At 37.5% G+C, this 17139-nt stretch overlaps 3 protein-coding genes across 4 annotated transcripts; 1 reads left to right on the forward strand and 2 right to left on the reverse strand.

The window, feature by feature from the left end:
- The first annotated feature begins 948 nt into the window (after positions 1–948).
- On the forward strand, positions 949–8861 carry LOC137747639 (DNA mismatch repair protein MLH3-like). Of its 2 annotated transcripts, none has more exons than XM_068487783.1 (25): positions 949–1384; positions 1491–1542; positions 1630–1677; positions 1801–1955; positions 2057–2114; positions 2357–2414; positions 2535–2627; positions 2726–2891; positions 2982–2997; positions 3098–3318; positions 3466–3535; positions 3665–3748; positions 3892–5337; positions 5413–5506; positions 5601–5713; positions 5831–5901; positions 6043–6237; positions 6664–6708; positions 6785–6844; positions 6924–7030; positions 7493–7541; positions 7730–7789; positions 7904–7976; positions 8201–8286; positions 8403–8861. In XM_068487783.1, the coding sequence occupies exons 1-25, from the start codon at positions 1259–1261 to the stop codon at positions 8574–8576; spliced, it is 3720 nt and encodes a 1239-aa protein (XP_068343884.1). In that variant the 5' UTR covers positions 949–1258; the 3' UTR covers positions 8577–8861. The 2 variants fall into 2 exon arrangements, with proteins under 2 accessions (XP_068343884.1, XP_068343885.1); XM_068487784.1 differs by having other exon boundaries at positions 5416–5506.
- A 389-nt stretch (positions 8862–9250) lies between these two features.
- LOC137748890 (uncharacterized) lies at positions 9251–11753 on the reverse strand. The gene is made up of 6 exons (XM_068489082.1): positions 11533–11753; positions 10812–11034; positions 10433–10514; positions 10262–10316; positions 10039–10177; positions 9251–9920 (listed from the first exon to the last, which is right to left on the reverse strand). The coding sequence occupies exons 2-6, from the start codon at positions 10986–10988 to the stop codon at positions 9819–9821; spliced, it is 555 nt and encodes a 184-aa protein (XP_068345183.1). The 5' UTR covers positions 10989–11034; positions 11533–11753; the 3' UTR covers positions 9251–9818.
- Positions 11754–13879: 2126 nt separating this feature from the next.
- Positions 13880–16446, reverse strand: LOC137747558 (WUSCHEL-related homeobox 8-like). Its single transcript, XM_068487687.1, has 3 exons — positions 16094–16446; positions 14696–15223; positions 13880–14255 (listed from the first exon to the last, which is right to left on the reverse strand). The coding sequence occupies exons 1-3, from the start codon at positions 16287–16289 to the stop codon at positions 14173–14175; spliced, it is 807 nt and encodes a 268-aa protein (XP_068343788.1). The 5' UTR covers positions 16290–16446; the 3' UTR covers positions 13880–14172.
- Between the last annotated feature and the right edge of the window lie 693 nt (positions 16447–17139).

A 17139-nucleotide genomic window follows, 5' to 3' on the forward strand; every position in this document is an offset into this window, starting at 1 on the left:
TGTGGTGGTTAGTTGACTTTTGTATTGAATAATGTTGTATTGTCCAAATCCTAACACGAGGGACATACTATCACCTTATATTTTTGACATAATATTTTATAATATTGACATAAAATTGACATAAAATTGACGTTAAATAATGAAATGACATAGTCTATGTCACATCCTGCCCCGGGCCCCCATCATATCCCGAACTCGACTCTATCGTAGCACGATATTGTCCGTTTTGAGTCCCGACTACGCCCTCATGGTTTTGTTTCTGGGAACTCACACGAGAACTTCCTAGTGGGTCACCCATCCTGGGATCGCTTTCGCGCGAACTCGCTTTACTTCAGAGTTCCTACGGAACCCGAAGCCAGTGAATTCCCAAAAAGCCTCGTGCTAGGTAGAGATAGGAATATACATATAAGGCTTACATGATCCACTCCCCTTGATGGTGTGGGACCTCCACCCCTTGGGCGGTGTGGGATCTTACCGTACATAAGAGTCTTTATTTTGAAATAATCTTCTTAGCATTTCTCGATCGTTATTGTTGATTGCTTAGTAAAATTCTAGTTTAGCAGTGCAATTTTTTCATATTAAATTCTTAAGAGATACCCAATGGTCAAATGAGAAGGATAAAATGATGACATGATGGAAGGATAAGGAAAAAATAGGCCCCAACTTTTATTTTTATTTTTGCAAAATACTAAAATAGAAATAATTTATAGGGGTAGATCGGTAATTAAAATGAGGACGTCACGTGAAAGGGATAACGACCGCTTAAATTTGTGAATTACATTACCTGTGCGAACCTTTTACAATAAAGCGGCTGTATACCGGTCAAGCGCCACGTGTCAGGGTTTCAATATCAGCCAATGACGTTCCAGCTGTGACTCGCCGAGTCCCCGCCACCTGTGAGTTTATCAAACCCTGCAGGGTACACTGGCGGAAGCGGTGGTTAAGAGTCAGTTAAACTGGTGCCTGGCGCTGAACCGCCTTTTTTTCTTCATTCGTTTTCGAAACAAGCGAGCTCGGAGAGCTCCGAACTGTCGTCCGATCATCCAAACGACGTCGCAGTGCCGAAGCCCTAACCCCTAACCGAAGAACCCTAATTTCGAATTCGTTCTTTCAGGAAAGCTACGGAGCATTTCAATTCGCCAAAACATTTTCCTTTTCTCTGTTTGGTTGCCGAGAAAGTGCGGGAAAATTGATGAAGGTAAGAATTTTTCTTTTTCTGTGAGTTAATGGATTGGAAAGTATCCGCATTTAGGTCTCGATGAGGGGCGTAAAGCCGTTGCCGGAGGCGGTTAGTAGCTCGGTGCGTTCTGGAGTTGTCCTGTACGACCTGACGAGCGTTGTGGAGGAGCTGATTTTCAATAGCTTGGATGCCGGTGCAACGAAGGTAATTACTTTATGGCATTTAATTAAGCTTGATTAAGTTTGTGTTTTAAGTAGTAATGACGGTGAATAAGTTAATTAGCTTCACAACTGTTTGTTTATGGTCTCAGGTATCGGTTTTCGTAGGTGTTGGGACATGCTATGTAAAAGTAGTGGATGATGGTCAGTGCTGATCTTCCTCTTTCGGTTGTAATCTAAAGAATGTTCAGTTTTGGTGCCTTGGATAATGTTTGTTAATGTTACTTGTAGGGCGCGGGATTACTCGTGATGGATTGGTGTTGGTGGGAGAAAGATATGGTAAAGTTCTCATTTTCCCTTATAATCAATCCTTTAATTGAATGTACTTTAAAATATTGATGCTTGACTTAGATGCGTCTATGTTTGGTGAATTTTATGATGTATGGTATATTTAATAAGCAGCAACGTCAAAGTTTGATCATTCTACTAAGACGGATGGTGGAACTGGGAGCTTTGGTTTCCGAGGAGAAGCATTGGCTTCCATTTCTGATGTGTCATTGTTAGAAATCTTAACAAAAGCTTATGGGAGGGCAAATGGGTATCGCAAAGTCATGAAGGTGTGGGCTTTTTACTGTTTTGCGTTTGTTGTTCACAACCGAATTGGTTTGTGCCTTTATGCAAGTTTAGCTCTGGTTGACTTTTCCTCCATTTTTCATAGGGATGCAAATGTTTGTATCTTGGAATAGATGATGACAGGAAGGATGTGGGCACTACAGGTACCAACCTATTACTGTTGCTATTGTCTTGATTTAAGCTTGTCAAATTTTCTAATTACATTACATTACTCCGGATAAATGGATTTCATTTGTTTATGGAAATGAATTTCATTGAAGGTTTATCAAACATGGTTAATTTGACGGGTTCCATTACATTACTCCAGATAAATGCTTAATGGCATTTTCCCTGGATAATTCCACGTACATTAAGATTTTGATTGATCACTTGGTTGTTGTTACAGTTGTTGTTCGTGATCTGTTTTACAATCAACCAGTTCGGAGGAAGTACATGCAATCCAGGTGCCAGTCCTGGACCATTTTGTTTTCTTTATGTGTTTTATATGAGATTGTTTTCAGCTGCCTAGTGAAATGAAATAAACTGACTTGATCTGCTTTTTGGTTTGCATTACAAACTGGAAGCCCCAAGAAAGTATTGGACTCTGTCTACAAATGTGTACATCGGATTGCCCTTGTGCACTCAGATGTTTCTTTTAAAGTTGTAGATATTGAAAGGTTTTCCTCTAATCACATTTTCTAGTTGAAGAATGTATGGTTATTGGTCTTTATTTCCTTGTTTATTAATTTAATTTACATACTAACTCTATATGTAGTGAGAATGAGCTTCTTCGTACAATTCCTTCTTCCTCTCCGTTGACACTATTGAAAAGGACTTTTGGGACTGTGGTCGCCGACGCTCTTCATGAATTGAACATAAGTGATGGCAAATTACAGCTTTCTGGATACATATCTAGCCCTTGCAATAATCTCGCCAATAAGGTAGAAGGATTTATATAGATGATGTAGATGATTTATACTTTTTAAATGTTTGTATCCTTGTTTCTTATTCTTGAAACATTTATTTTGCAGGCCTTCCAATATATCTGTATCCATGTCTATATTTTGGAGAATATTTACCAAGTTATAGAAGGAGTGTGTTAGGTCTGAGATGAGTTATATTTTGTCCTTGACCTTGACACTGGCAGATATTAACTTGCGGTTCGTTTGCAAAGGGCCAATTCATAAATTGCTTAATCAGCTGGCCAATACCTTTGAAATCTGGGATCCAGGTGAGGCTATTGATGGGTCCCAAAATAGGAAGCGAAGTAGGCCTCAGGCATTTGCAGCTTATGTTTTGAATTTAAGCTGTCCCCGAATATTTTATGATTTAACCTTTGAACCATCAAAGACGTATGTGGAGTTCAAGGTAACTTTCCTTTTTTGACTGTGAGTTGTGATCTATGTATCATATAAGATCTGCTACTCTACGCCGACTTATTGTAATATATACAGTTGTATTTAAATTGCTGAACATTTATGCTTCTTTTTCTTCTGTCTCCCCCACTTTGGGCAGGATTGGGCTCCGGTACTCGCCTTTATTGATAAGGCCATTCAGAAATTCTGGAAGGAAAAGATGCCTGATGGTACACCTTTGCCCCTGGCTTGTTTCTGAGAGCTTCTTTCATTTACGTTGGTGTGAAGGCATATTAATGAATCATTATTTTGGTATAGTGTATTTTTTAAAAGTGCATTAACCTCTAGGATATTTCCAGGAGAATCTGGTTGTCATGGAGCTGATATTTTCGTAGAAGATCAAATGCGGAAGAAAGGTGGCAACATTAAATCTACAGATGAAAGTAAGGAACATAATTTTTTTTTTCACATTCATAATTTTTTTTTTCACATTTCCATTTGACAGTGACTTGAGTATGAGTTCTGAGCTGAATGAAAGATGTTAGTTTGGTTCAGTTTTCCTGGCTCATATCCTTTCTCTTGGTAGATTTACTTGATGGAGATTTGTCAGAACTCTCTAAGTTCGGGAAAAAAAAGAGCAGGCAAAATTTTCAGGCTTCTCCCAACATTATGGATGTGTTAATTCAAGAAGAGAACCGTACATCTCAGAAGAAACATGTCAGAATGCCATTTGAATATAATGAAGATTTCAATGGCTTCCAAGGGCAACATATTGGGATTGAATTTAGTCCTCACACTGATTATTCTCTTCAGTCACGGGATGATTGTCTAGACAAATGCAAGCTAACAACTCGACAGAAGGAAAATCATCCTTGGATGTCGGATATCAAACATTTCTCTGATGAAGATTATATCCTTGAGAATAGATCCGCTGCTGCAGAAAGATCCAGCAATGTGGAGGACAATATCTTTAGCTCAGAATGGAAAGATGAGCCCTTTAAAGTTGATCCCAGTGTTGGCATTGGTTCAGCAAGTAGTAGAGTATCTTATGACCAGCATGAATTCGATAGCGATGTAGAGTTCACCCAGAATCTAATACAACCGTTCCTCAAGAGTTGTTCCTCAAAAGAAAGTTTTCTGTATGAGAGGGATCTGTGTGCAGATAATGGGATTAGATATCAAAGTGATGGCTTCAGGAACAAGAGAAGGCGGGGTGGCTCTTATAACAGTGTAGAAATTCCAGAAATTGACGGCAGCAAGAGTTTTGATTTCTTGTGGCCAGAGGAGGAATCAAGTGCTCGGCCCTTAACCAAAGTTTTGACAAAATTTGACCTGTCTACAGAGTTTGATTCTCCGTCAAGAGCTTTTATAAAGTCACTCCCACACTATGGGGAGCAGTTTTATGAAGAAAGTTCAGTCATGAATGTAGAGAACATTGGTTCCTGCCATAGGACCTTAAATAATGATTGGTGCTCCGTGATCTCGAATTCGTTATCCCAAAACACGTATCTGGACCATGAACCTGTCTCTGATATAAATGCAGTTGAAGGACATTATAGATCTGTTAAAAGGTCTACTAATAGGCATTTTGTGGATAGTGAAGAAAAGGACTGCGCATTTGGGTATGGTATAATATCAAAGAGGTCCAGCCGAGAACACTGCACTACACATACAGACCATGAACTGGATTTTAGTGATTATTCAAGTTCAGGAAAATTCTTTCAGCCACACAATTTAGATGGCGAGTTTTCTCCCGAATGTCCGGATATATTAGCTGATGAGACAGGTTGGTCATCTTTGTATGCCCGCGGAAAAGATAACATGGATATTGAGTTGTATAAAAAACAAAAAGATCAGTTTAGAGATCAAGATTGTCTACAAAATCAATCTTCCATAGGAAGATCGAAAAGAAGCCATTCAGCACCACCATTCTATAGAAGCAAGAGGAGGTACTCTACTTTAAGTCATCCTTTGACAACAATAGCAGGCAAACCTGATGCACAAACCTTTCATGATGCACCTACTTATCCAGGTATTATCATGTGATTTTCTTTTAGGGCTCAGGAGCTGATATAGGTTTGGCTTAGCTGATACACCTTTTGTGCAGAAGTTAGCAAGATGAAGGATCTCCATAAACCTCCTGGTGGTTGCCATCTAAATTTGAACCGGAGTTCTCTCGAGGATTTCCCACTAGCCATCAGGTACTTGAACTTCAATTATTTTCTCATTAGTCATTACGTTATGTTTTCCTTTAAGTTGTGACTCTACCCTCTCAACCATCAAATTTTCTTTCAGATCAGATACTGAGAAATCTCAAAATAGAAAGGCTGGGGTAAACAAGACGCACAAAGTTGAAATGTTTGAACAGTCTAAATGTTCTGCGATTCAAGCCACTGCTCCAATTAAAGGTATCTCATATGTTTATTATGGACAGTGTAATCAATACTTGAATGCTTATTATAAAATAACTTGTTTATCATTTATTGGACAAAGTAATGTTAGCTCTAATCCTTGCCCTGTTTCAGAATTTATCTCCAAGGATCAAAACTCCCTGAACTGTGGGACCAAATGGCGGAATTGCTGTCCCCAGATCACGGTGAGTAATAATATGTGTGTGTGTGTGTGTGTGGACGGTTGATGCTCGACAGTCAAGTATCATCGCTATACTTGTTTGCCACAAAAGTTTGCATCGCTTAATCAAATTGTAATTGGGAATAATATTTTTTTTATAATGCAGAGCTCAAGTAAAACGCAAGGTCTTGATGATCAAAACATACTTGACATCTCTTCTGGATTCTTGCATCTCTCTTCTGACTCATTAGTTCCTGAATCTATCAACAAGAACTGCCTCAGTGATTGCAGAGTTCTTTGCCAGGTGGATAAGAAATATATTGCAGTTACAGCCGGTACTACACTTGCTGTTATTGACCAGGTCTGTTTGTTGTATATTTTTTCAGGCTTTTTTTTTTTTTTTTTTTTTTTTTTTTTGAGTTTTAGTTTGGGAGTTATGCTCTTATATAAATCAGCAGTAAGTTTCCTGTTAAATAAGGGGCACCTACAGTTCACTTATAGATCACAACAAAAGTTTGCATGTATCTAATCACGTTCTTTACTCACCCAAGAGTGGCCTTCAGAGAGGAAGAAATAAACTACCTAGGATATTAGTTTATATATGAAAATCTTGGTCACTCGAAAATTTTATCAGAATAAGATGGAATTGTATGTCTTCGAAGTAGATGCATAAGCGTAAATATGCAGTACATGCTGCTGTATAAAACATTAACTACATTCATACTAAGTCGCACATGCACACTAGTGCAGCTGGAGTTCTAACTTTGGCGGCAATTCTTTTCTACAGCACGCTGCAGATGAAAGGATTCGGTTGGAGGAGTTGCGTCAGAAGGTATTAGTATCGTCCCTGTTTAAACTGTCGAAAATGATATTTCTATTTTGGCTTACATGACTAGCTGACTACGTAGGTGCTATGTGGAGAAGGAGAAGCAAAGGCGATTACTTTTCTGGATGTTGAACAAGAGTTGGTATGTAGTGTATCTGATGCTAAATGAAGTTTTAATGGTTTGCATTCCTTGACTCTTTAGTTCTTATAATATAATTCAGGTGCTGCCAGAGATTGGCTACCAGTTACTGCATAACTATGCAAAACCAGTTGAAGAGTGGGGTTGGCTCTGCAACACACATGCTGAAGGTTCAGGGTCCTTCAAGAGGTATTTTACATGACTTACCCGGCATATTTCATATTTATTAATAATTTATTATTTACAAAAGAATATGATACTGTAACCAGTGTCCAGCATTATGAAGTTATGAACATAACACAATAACTTGGCAGGCTTCTGTATTGCTGATTTGAGTGTCACTAGATAAACTCTGCAAGACTATTGGAGTGCCCCTAAGGATTTGAAATTCTTGTAATAGCAATGTTTAGTTTTCGGTTGCACAATTGAGTTATGAATCAGCGCATAACATGCGTGTCTAGTGTTTGATTTCATGTTATGTATTCATCTATCAAACGTTGTTGCTTCTTTTGTCTCATTTTGCTTTTCATGCTTGGTGTTGCAAAAATGTGATAAGTTGGACACCACTTGCATGGTTCATTTATGAAACTGTATTGTATTTTCTGAGACATTGTTATGTACCCTGACTTTTGGGATTTAACCATTTGGCAGGAATTTGAATCTCCTTCACAGGCAGCCAACAGCCATCACACTTACTGCGGTAAATAACCCATCACTTCTCATTTTTAAGTCTTCCATTCACTCCTTTTATGAGCTCAAAACATGTTGAACCAAGATCATTTACCTATCTCTATATTGTTTGTTTTGTTTGAAGAGATGACTTGATATGAAGCTGCCTCTCATCTGTTCCCGTTATTGATACGATTTTCTTCTATAAACGAGATGCAGGTACCCTGCATCTTAGGTGTCAATTTATCTGACTTGGATCTTATGGAATTTCTTCAGCAGGTAATGTGCCTTTAGTTCTACGACAGTTTTCCCTTCCTCTTTTTCTGACGATGTCCTTTATCATTCCCCAACTTTAGTTAACTAATGACTGACAGCTTTCTGTTCAATCTTCAGCTTGCTGATACAGATGGATCATCCACAACGCCACCATCAGTTCTTCGAATCCTAAATTCTAAAGCATGCAGAGGTAAATCTGAACCTTCGTGCTCACCCTAGAGGCAAACAAGTCTTGTTCAATAATATGGACCTAAAGATTCTTAAACTTATTAGGGCCTTTTCTCCACTGAGTATATTGCATACAGAAACTGGAAAGTCAACCTTGCGTTGGTTTTATTATAGTGACAGAATAACCTTTTACTCTTTTACCTCTTTACACAGTTCTTACTTTTTCAATCATTTCCTTCTTGTCAGGTGCAATTATGTTTGGGGATTCCTTGCTTCCTTCTGAGTGTAACCTCATCGTTGAAGAGCTAAAGCAGACTTCTCTATGTTTCCAAGTAAGTGGTCGTTACAGGCTAAGAGAAAACTTTCGGATGTGAATGTGGATTTGTAGTGTCGGGGAGAGGCTTCTATGTTGGCTTCCTGAAACACTGAAAAAAAATTTGTTTTGCAGTGTGCTCATGGTCGACCAACAACTGCCCCGCTTGTCAACTTGGAGGCGTTGCATAAGCAAATAGCTAAGATTACGTCCTCAAATGATGGTACCGATCGGTTGTGGCATGGGTTAGGTCGACATGAACTTAGTCTTGCACGTGCGGAAAAACGTTTAAACTTGGCTAGAAGCTAGAGTGATGACGATCCAATTTTGTTCCAAAGTCGCAATGCCGGCCCTGCCTATATGCGGAATTGACACATTCAAGCCGTAAATTCATTCTCATTCTTTGTACCTAGTTTATAGCATGCTTCATTCTGATAAAGTACATATGCCAGCCCCTTTGAAGAAAAACAAGGAACGTGCCTTTTTATGAGCACTTGACTGATCGTGTAACTTGTTTTTCCACATAAGGAATATCAATTCATATTAGTTTTCTGTTAACCAATCTGGTTTCTGCCTAGATTTATGACATTTTGTCACAATGGTACAATAGATGAAAATCTGTTGTCACCGAGATATATCTCTTTATGTCTATGTCACTGATCACGTGGGCAGATTTTTGTAAAGCGAATGTTTTGCAGGTAAATATTTAATCATGATAGTTGTTGGGCACCCCGGATTTTTAATCAATATGTGATTAGTCTAATCTTTGGTGGCAAGGCAAGCATTTGGTAAACCATGATTACAATCATTTATCTTGCAGAAAACTTAATGGTATTTTTATAGTAAATTAAGCCTTTGAACCATTTGAAATCAGCTAATTAACTCTTCATCATGAGATTCGATAAAATTTTATCTACTTTGTCATCAAATAGTGGCACGACTTTACCCTCAAAAGTGAATTGCACATTGGTCACATGCTAGTATTTGATGGCAAAGTGAAAGAAATTTCATCGAATATGACGGCGAGGGGTTAGTCGGCTAGTTTCAAATAGTTTAGAGGATTAATTTACCATAAAAATAGTTCAGAGGGTCATTTCAACTAGTTCAAGAAGTCAAATTACTCTTGCCAAAATTTGAAACTTAGGCTCCAATTATAGCAAGAGTGAAAGAGAAACGAGGGAGGGAGAAGCAGAACAGTCACCGGTACACATATGGTCAACTCGAATACTCGACTACTCATTCGATTGCTATATCGGAGTGCTGCCTGAACAAATCAACAGTAAAGAATAAGAACAAACTTTGAATTTACATTGATTTTGGCTACAATTAATCAAATCAGCAGATTGTACAGTGTGACCTGCGTAACTGACTGCAATAGGAATTCCTTTTAACCTTGTATATATCAAAATCCTCGCCCTTCATCCTCCTCGTCGCTTGGTTTGCAACAGAAGCTCCATCAATCGGAATGCTAAACAACTACGTGACCTTGAAGAGGTTGCATTAGCTCCGCAAATTATTCTATGTTGCTTGAGCAGCAATCAATCATCTCCATCAACCATCTTCCGTACATGCGTTTGAGCTTCCTTTAGTACCAGTGGCAGCACATAAGGCCTTCCAGATGGGCACCAACATTTTCATAGGCGGACGCAATTCCTGGAAAACGAATTCAACTTTCAAAAGCCAAGCTCTTTCATCACATTTATGCCTCCTAATAGCTTGCCAATCGGATGATTCTCCAAGCTTAAGTTGATAAGTAGAAGGAATTATGTACCTTAAAAATTAATACCAATTCTGCTTCCCCGTGTACAATGAAAGACAGGCTCCAGTAACAAGTAACTGGAGTCACACATTCTAGTACCACAGGTTTCAAAATCTTGTCCATAGGAACGAACCGACGAATAATCTTTCCACTACAATGGTAAAAGGGGTAAATTCACACTGATGATTTAATCAACAAAGATAATACACATAAAACAAATAGAGAGAGAAGCTACCTCACATAGTGAGTTTCTAGTTGAACTCCAAACGCTGGCATAACCATGATGGACTCTGTTGTCATTAGTACACTAAACAAGGTAAGAGCATGACAAGAAACATTCTTAATGTGAAATAACACGGGAAGTATCAGTTCAGAGGACCAAAAGCCCCATCAATCGGGTCCTCACCTTTCTCAACACTCTTCTGAAGCAATTTTACAAGGAACGCATCTAAAAGGAGACTCCATAAAACAATGATGACTGATTTCTCCTGTTAATTGTAAGATCATTGTGTCAAAGTTGCTGAGGTATGATAGAATTTCAGACACCCAAATACATTCTTATAAAACGGGCATATTATCGAGCGTGAAATTTCTTTCAAGAACAAATTTTTCAAATAAACCAAACAGAAATCCTACAATGGAAAATGGCAACTGAAAGTCTCTCACCAAACTAAATTCACATCTATAAGCTCTTAAACCGGACCTCGAGAACAAAGATACAAACAGAAGTACAATGTAAAATGATTTATACGAGACATATGAAATTAAGCGGATATAAGGCATACCTTAACAAAGAAAATGTAGAAGGCGGTAGCTAGAATAACAACAGCAAACAAGTACATTAAGAAACCCTTCGCACCACTCTTTCGAACAATGATGTGGTGCACGTCAACTGCTTCACAAGGCCGCATACAGTCATGTAAATACATATATCTCGAATTAGTTATAGATGAACCCACCATTCCCCCCAAACTAGTTATTCATACAATCGTCCCCTTATACCGTCATCTGCATATCCACAAAAGAACCAATTCTTAACATTGCTATGATTGCACTCAAAACATGAAGAAAACTTGGTCAGGATAATTGTGTCATTCAGTAAAGCTACTCTAATCTACGGGGAAGGCGTGCAATGGAGCGGACACACTACCTTGTCCAACTGGCCTAACCCGCAACTGCAACATTCAGTGAAAATGGTTTGTTTATGTTACACTGTAAAGCTCCCACCTTTATAACAATGGTTTAGCTACATTTTCGTAATCGAAGAATCTGAAATGAATTTTCAGCTAATACATTGCTGGATTTTTGCCCAGAAATTCCATGAAACAATTAAAAACATAAAAATGATAAAACTTATTTTCATAAATTGATAAAAATAAAGCCTTGGCGATTTCTGTAGATTAGGCACTGCATTGGCATTGGCCAACACAATGCCAAATCCATGGAAATTAGGGTTTGAAGTTTGCATTGAATGGGGAAATTCTAATGTGACCCGAACCAACTTACTCGAGACGAAGTCCTCTTTCAACCTCAATGGCGATCGGAGCCCAGGCCCTGAAGCCTCTCAAATCCTGTTTCCTCCCACCTTTTTCTGCAAGCCCTAATTGTAAAATCATGGAAAACGACTACGACTGTGATACGCAGGTTCGATCAGAAGAGTGAGTCTGCTGAAAACCCAAATTTCGAAACTTGTTGGAGCTGGTGGAGGTCTAGTGCAGAGAATGCAAACTTACTGTTGATGGTAAAATTAATTAAAAAAATTATTGTTCACATAATTAAACAAATTATTTTAATGGTAAAATTAATTTAACCAAAGCATAGTAGATTTATTAAAAGATACCGTTATTCACACACTCAATTTTATCTTTCACATATCGTTGTTAATTTTTTTTTATTGATTTTCTTCAATTCATTTGATTTGACAGTCAAAAATTAAGAATAATGAGTGAGAAGTAAAAATAGATATGTAAATAATATTATCCTTACTAAATGGAGTAGTATTGATCCTTAAGCTTTTGGGCACACATCATAACCGTTCGTGCATTGTGAATTATACATGCTTCAATGGTTAAAATCTCACGCATAAGCATCTTACTGTAGACCAATTTTATTAACTAGTTAGTGTCTATAGTAATTTTCTTTTAACAGTTGGTCTTTAATTGAATTTTACTTAATCCAAAGTTAAATTCAAATCCACAACTTTTTTTTTTTTGTCAACAAATCCTTAACTTGCATTGCTTGTTAAATTTTTTCTTCTACAACCGAAATTCTATACCACTCTATTTTATGAGAAAGAAAAGTTAAAACTCGGAACTCGAAAATCGACATCAAGTTGAGTTATTAACCTTGTGCGAAGGGTGAAGTATGATTAAGTTGAGTTCATATTAGCTTCCCAACTCAACAAAACAACCCAACTTGTAGTCTTTTTTACTCTTAGTCAAGGTTCTAAAAGACGTTAGACGCTAGTCGGGCAGCAGGCTGGGGCCTAGCACCTAGGTGGCTAGGCAAGCTCCTAAACAGATTTAAGTAAATCTATTATATTTCGTGTACATAAGTGTCTGTTTATACTTAAATATATATAATTTCATCATAAACTATAAAATAGAATGACATTATATATGAAGTATTGGACATAATGAAAACATAGGGAACAAGCATATAATGTGTGTTCATTTAAGTATTCAACAAGTCTTTACAATTTATTGAAAAATAAAATAAAATGCAAAATGAAAGCCATCTATTTTTTGTCTAAGTGAGTTGCAACCTAGTTGGTGCCTAGACGGGTCTGGGCGGGCTAGGCGAGCTCCTTAGCAGGTTTATGGGCCATCTCTTAATTTTCTAACGCCTAGGACCTAGGTGGGGCCTAGGCAACGCTAGGTGGGGATTTTTTGAACATTACTCTTAGTAATCGGTACATTTTGCCGTTTTACATAAGGTTGATACTTAAATATTTTTTCCATAATTACATTGGAAGAGATCAAACCTGTAAGTACATTATTACATTGGAAGAGATCAAACCTGTAAGTACATTGAAAGAGGAGTTTGTCTTCAATAGTACAGACTATTAAATAGTTTCATCCATTGAATTGGTCACTAAACAAAAATTATACGTTATCAATTCAACCAACCATGATCACTCATTTTCTGTACTACAGCATAGTTTGTCCTATTGAAGAAAAATTGTGAAAGATATCTAACATTTGATTATTTGAGTCTTCGAATAATTCATTACAAATGCTGATGATTGCAACCAGGTGTCCAAAGGCAATTAAACAATTTTACATTCCAAATCCAACAAATTAATCTCACCCGAATGAGAGATTTTTCATTGTGTCGAAAAACACACCAAATGTCACAATATAAGTAGTTGGATACTTAAAAAAAAATTTCAACCACTTATATATGACACTTAAAATATTAAGCCGTATTCTCGACACACTGAAAATTTCTTCACCAGGACAATCATATAATCATATCCTTTGACAATTTTTTTCATAATTGCACCAGCCGCCCCCCCCTCCTCATGCTAGTGAATGCAATGATTGTATTGAACCTTCAATTTCAATGACCTACTTTTCTTTCTTTAAGACCAAACTTTTATCTCATCTTTCCCATCATTCCATCCTCCAACTTACACAAACACCTAAACCTTTCCTTGCAAAGAAAGACTTAATCAAATCATAAATTAAGCACACAAACGCATATTAGGCCGGTTGGCAAGAACACTAATCTCGTCATTTTATATTCAAGTTTGAATCTCTCTCCACACAGACTAAAATTGTTTAAATTACCATCTTGCCGATGAAAACGAAAGTAAAAAACAAGCACATAAACTATCATTGGTTTCCCAAAATAAAATATCTACTCTCATTCTATAAACAAAGCAAAAGGCAAAGCAAGATTGATTAGTCAAGGCTCAAGACACAAAAACCCCAAAAGCAACTTTCCATATGTCATACTAGTATAATATTTATCACTAAATCTATCTACTCTCCAAGTTAAATTGAGTTGGAGCCATAACTCTCTGCTAGGGTTAGGCTTGCTATGTCTCCAAATTCAAACAGAACCAAACTCATTCAATCAGGAATCTCCTTCACAAAATAGCTCGTCAAACAGAACGAAACCTTTGACATTCACGAACGAGCGTCAACCCGTCATGCCATAGTCTTCTGCCTCCTGAAAAAGGTTATAGTTTCCGGCTTCCATCTTTCCGGTCATCAGGTCATGCCCTGCAGAATACATGCCATTTCTGTCAAGATTTCACAAATCTTAAAAGTTTAATACATACAGATTTTTCATGCGTGTAACTGAGAGAGCTAGGGACTTCACATTTTTGTTCCAAATAACTTAAGAATAACCATATACACAGAATCAGTATAAGGTGATCAGTTCAGCTGACATACAAAAATAGAAATCCAACATTGATAGATTTCGTATGTATGATGTTATTTATTACTAAACCATAATCCTAAAATTTAACCAAACTGTCAGAAATGGAGATCAGTTGCATTCTTAGTCAACATATATGCACGCGGGAAACATACAACCGATTTAGAATTTCAGTTGTTGATATTTTGTTTTGTTGAGTGTATCTTGCGAAAAGGGTAAATCAGTGATATATTGGATGGTAAGCCAAGAGCCAGAAATAAAAGTTTATACAATAACTTACTTGAGAGCACATCATCATAGAAGGCCATTTCGCTTAAATGTCTAGAACTCCTTAAACCGCTGTGTGACGGGAACATCTTTTCTGCCTTAGTGGTATGCGGATCCAAGAAATGCAGGTCGGAACTTATCTCCTGGCTCTGGAAGCACAAATCTTCAGTCCGTTGAGCTGAGTTCTGCTGGGACTGAAACGTTTCCTCCGGTCTAGTTTTTTTGTCCTTAGGTGAATCAACTTCGGTATCCACTTCTGATTCAGCATGGTTACATGCTGCATTTTGCTGCTTCCTCTTTGATCGAGCGCGCCTGTTCTGAAACCAATTGTACACATTTGTTTCGGAAATTTGCCCGTGCTGGCTCAGCTCAGAGGTGATCTCCTTGATCTTCTGCTTACTTGGAGTTCCATTCCCTTGCTCGAACAAACGCTCAAGAATTTGGAGCTGCAGCGCTGTTGGAGTCCACCGCTGCCTGGCAGTAATTTTGTGGCCAGTGGATGTCATCAACTGATCGCAGTACAGATTCCCCATCCTGACTCCTGAGATAGCAAATGCAGATGTTTTTGTTCAAAGCATATGTGGTGTCATTGCATATACTTTAAACTAATAAATTGTCTGCCTTATGGAAAAATGTACTAGTGAATGAGAATGCATAACAAAGTTTTAGTTAATATCTTATTAACTAAAGCACAGATGCGTGCGTAGCCATATTAGCTAGGGCGGATGTTTAAGGTAGAATATCGCCTGTATAAACTAAAAAACCGAATCAGTTCAATTTCCAGATCACAAAGAGCTAAATCTGAACAAATCGAGGAACCCAAAGAAGTGAAATTCAACATCTCAAGTTAGGAGCTTTTCTCCTTGACCTACGCCGCCAATTTTGGAGGATAAAATTCTTTGAACAAACACCAGAAGAAACTAGAGATCAATGGTAGAAAGGACCAACCCGAGTGAGGAACCCCAAAGTAAAGTGAGAAATGAAACCACAACCAACCAGAGAAACAAGCAAACAAACATCCATACCCTTTCAAAACAAAGAACAAGAACATACAATTGGAATGTCAAAGTGGCAGTATCTCAAGCTAATGGACCGTCAAGTGAAAAAAATAAAACATAAGTGCGCGATTAGCTTGAAATACCGTCACCGTGACATTTCAAGTATAGGTAAGCCTTCAACAAGGACGACAAATTCCAAGGCATGAAATGAATTGGAAAACTACAAAAAAGGCCAAAGTTTTGAGGAAAAATTACAAAAACGAAGAATCCTTAAGAAATAGAAAAATCCCATCACAGAAAACCAATAGATGAACCCAAATGACCACTGAAAGTAACCATAAACAAGGACCATATTGCAAAAAGTCAAAAAAATTGGAAGGAGTAAAAGAGAAAAGTGAGAAGAATAGAGGGACCTGCAAGATCTTGTTGGGCAGTGAGGTTCTTGTGCATCTCAACAAGCTGCTCACAAATGGTGGCATAAACTGCAATCTGTTTCCTCAGAGTCTCCAACTGTTCATCAGTCATCACCTTCACATACATCACTCCTCCATTCCCATTCCCCTCCATCTCTTGCTGCTCTTTCAGTTGCTGCTTCTCCCACTCCATCATCTCTCTCTTGAACTTTCTCTCTCTACAGTCCTCGGTCTGTGCGTGTGTTGAAAAACTGAGACAGTGCTTCTTGTCAAAGAAGAAGAATACAAAGACAATGAGAAAGAAAGGCGACAAAAAGATGGAGAGAAAATATAAACACGGGCCAGAGGATGTTGAAAAATCATATAAAAAATGAAAAAAGAGCAAATAATTGGTGGGTGGGTGTAGTGTTCCCATGTGTGCGCGTTAGTGCAATCCTTCTACTATACATCATTGTCTACTTGCCTGAAATCACACGTTAAAATTTTAGCAAGCGTTCAGACTGTTAAAATTAACAGTATATGTTATGTATTGATGTACTTCAAAAAATTTCGACGCAAGAGTTCATATTGGCATTTATTTTTCCTCTAAAATTTTAATATAGTTTTTGAGAGATTTGTAGAATCCTAAAGAAATCTTTGATTGATGGTAAAAATGATTTACCTTCCCGTTTTACATATAATTTACATTTGATCATAATCAATCATTATATCCTTGTTTTGAAAGTAAGTTCCAATGAAGAACCCCTAGAGAAAAAGTTTCATGTAATTGAAGCCTTACAACTAATCATATCATCAATGTTTGAGTAAAATGCAACCCATTAACAGTAATTGTTTGCTTAATTTTTTAATTAACGATCCCATCAATCGCTAAAGAGATATGAAAATTTTTACAAGCGATATTTATAATTATAATTACGCCATGCATGACAAATGTAAGGTGAAGGAAAAATCTATCCTACTCTCAAATGTAGTTCAAATTCATGATCTGCCAATGTAGTTGGAAACGCTTTTGTTAGTAGCGTTTCTAAACTTGTTTAAATTCAAGT

The sequence above is a fragment of the Pyrus communis genome, chromosome 10 (genome assembly GCF_963583255.1).
Source record: "Pyrus communis chromosome 10, drPyrComm1.1, whole genome shotgun sequence".
Lineage (NCBI taxonomy): Eukaryota > Viridiplantae > Streptophyta > Magnoliopsida > Rosales > Rosaceae > Pyrus > Pyrus communis.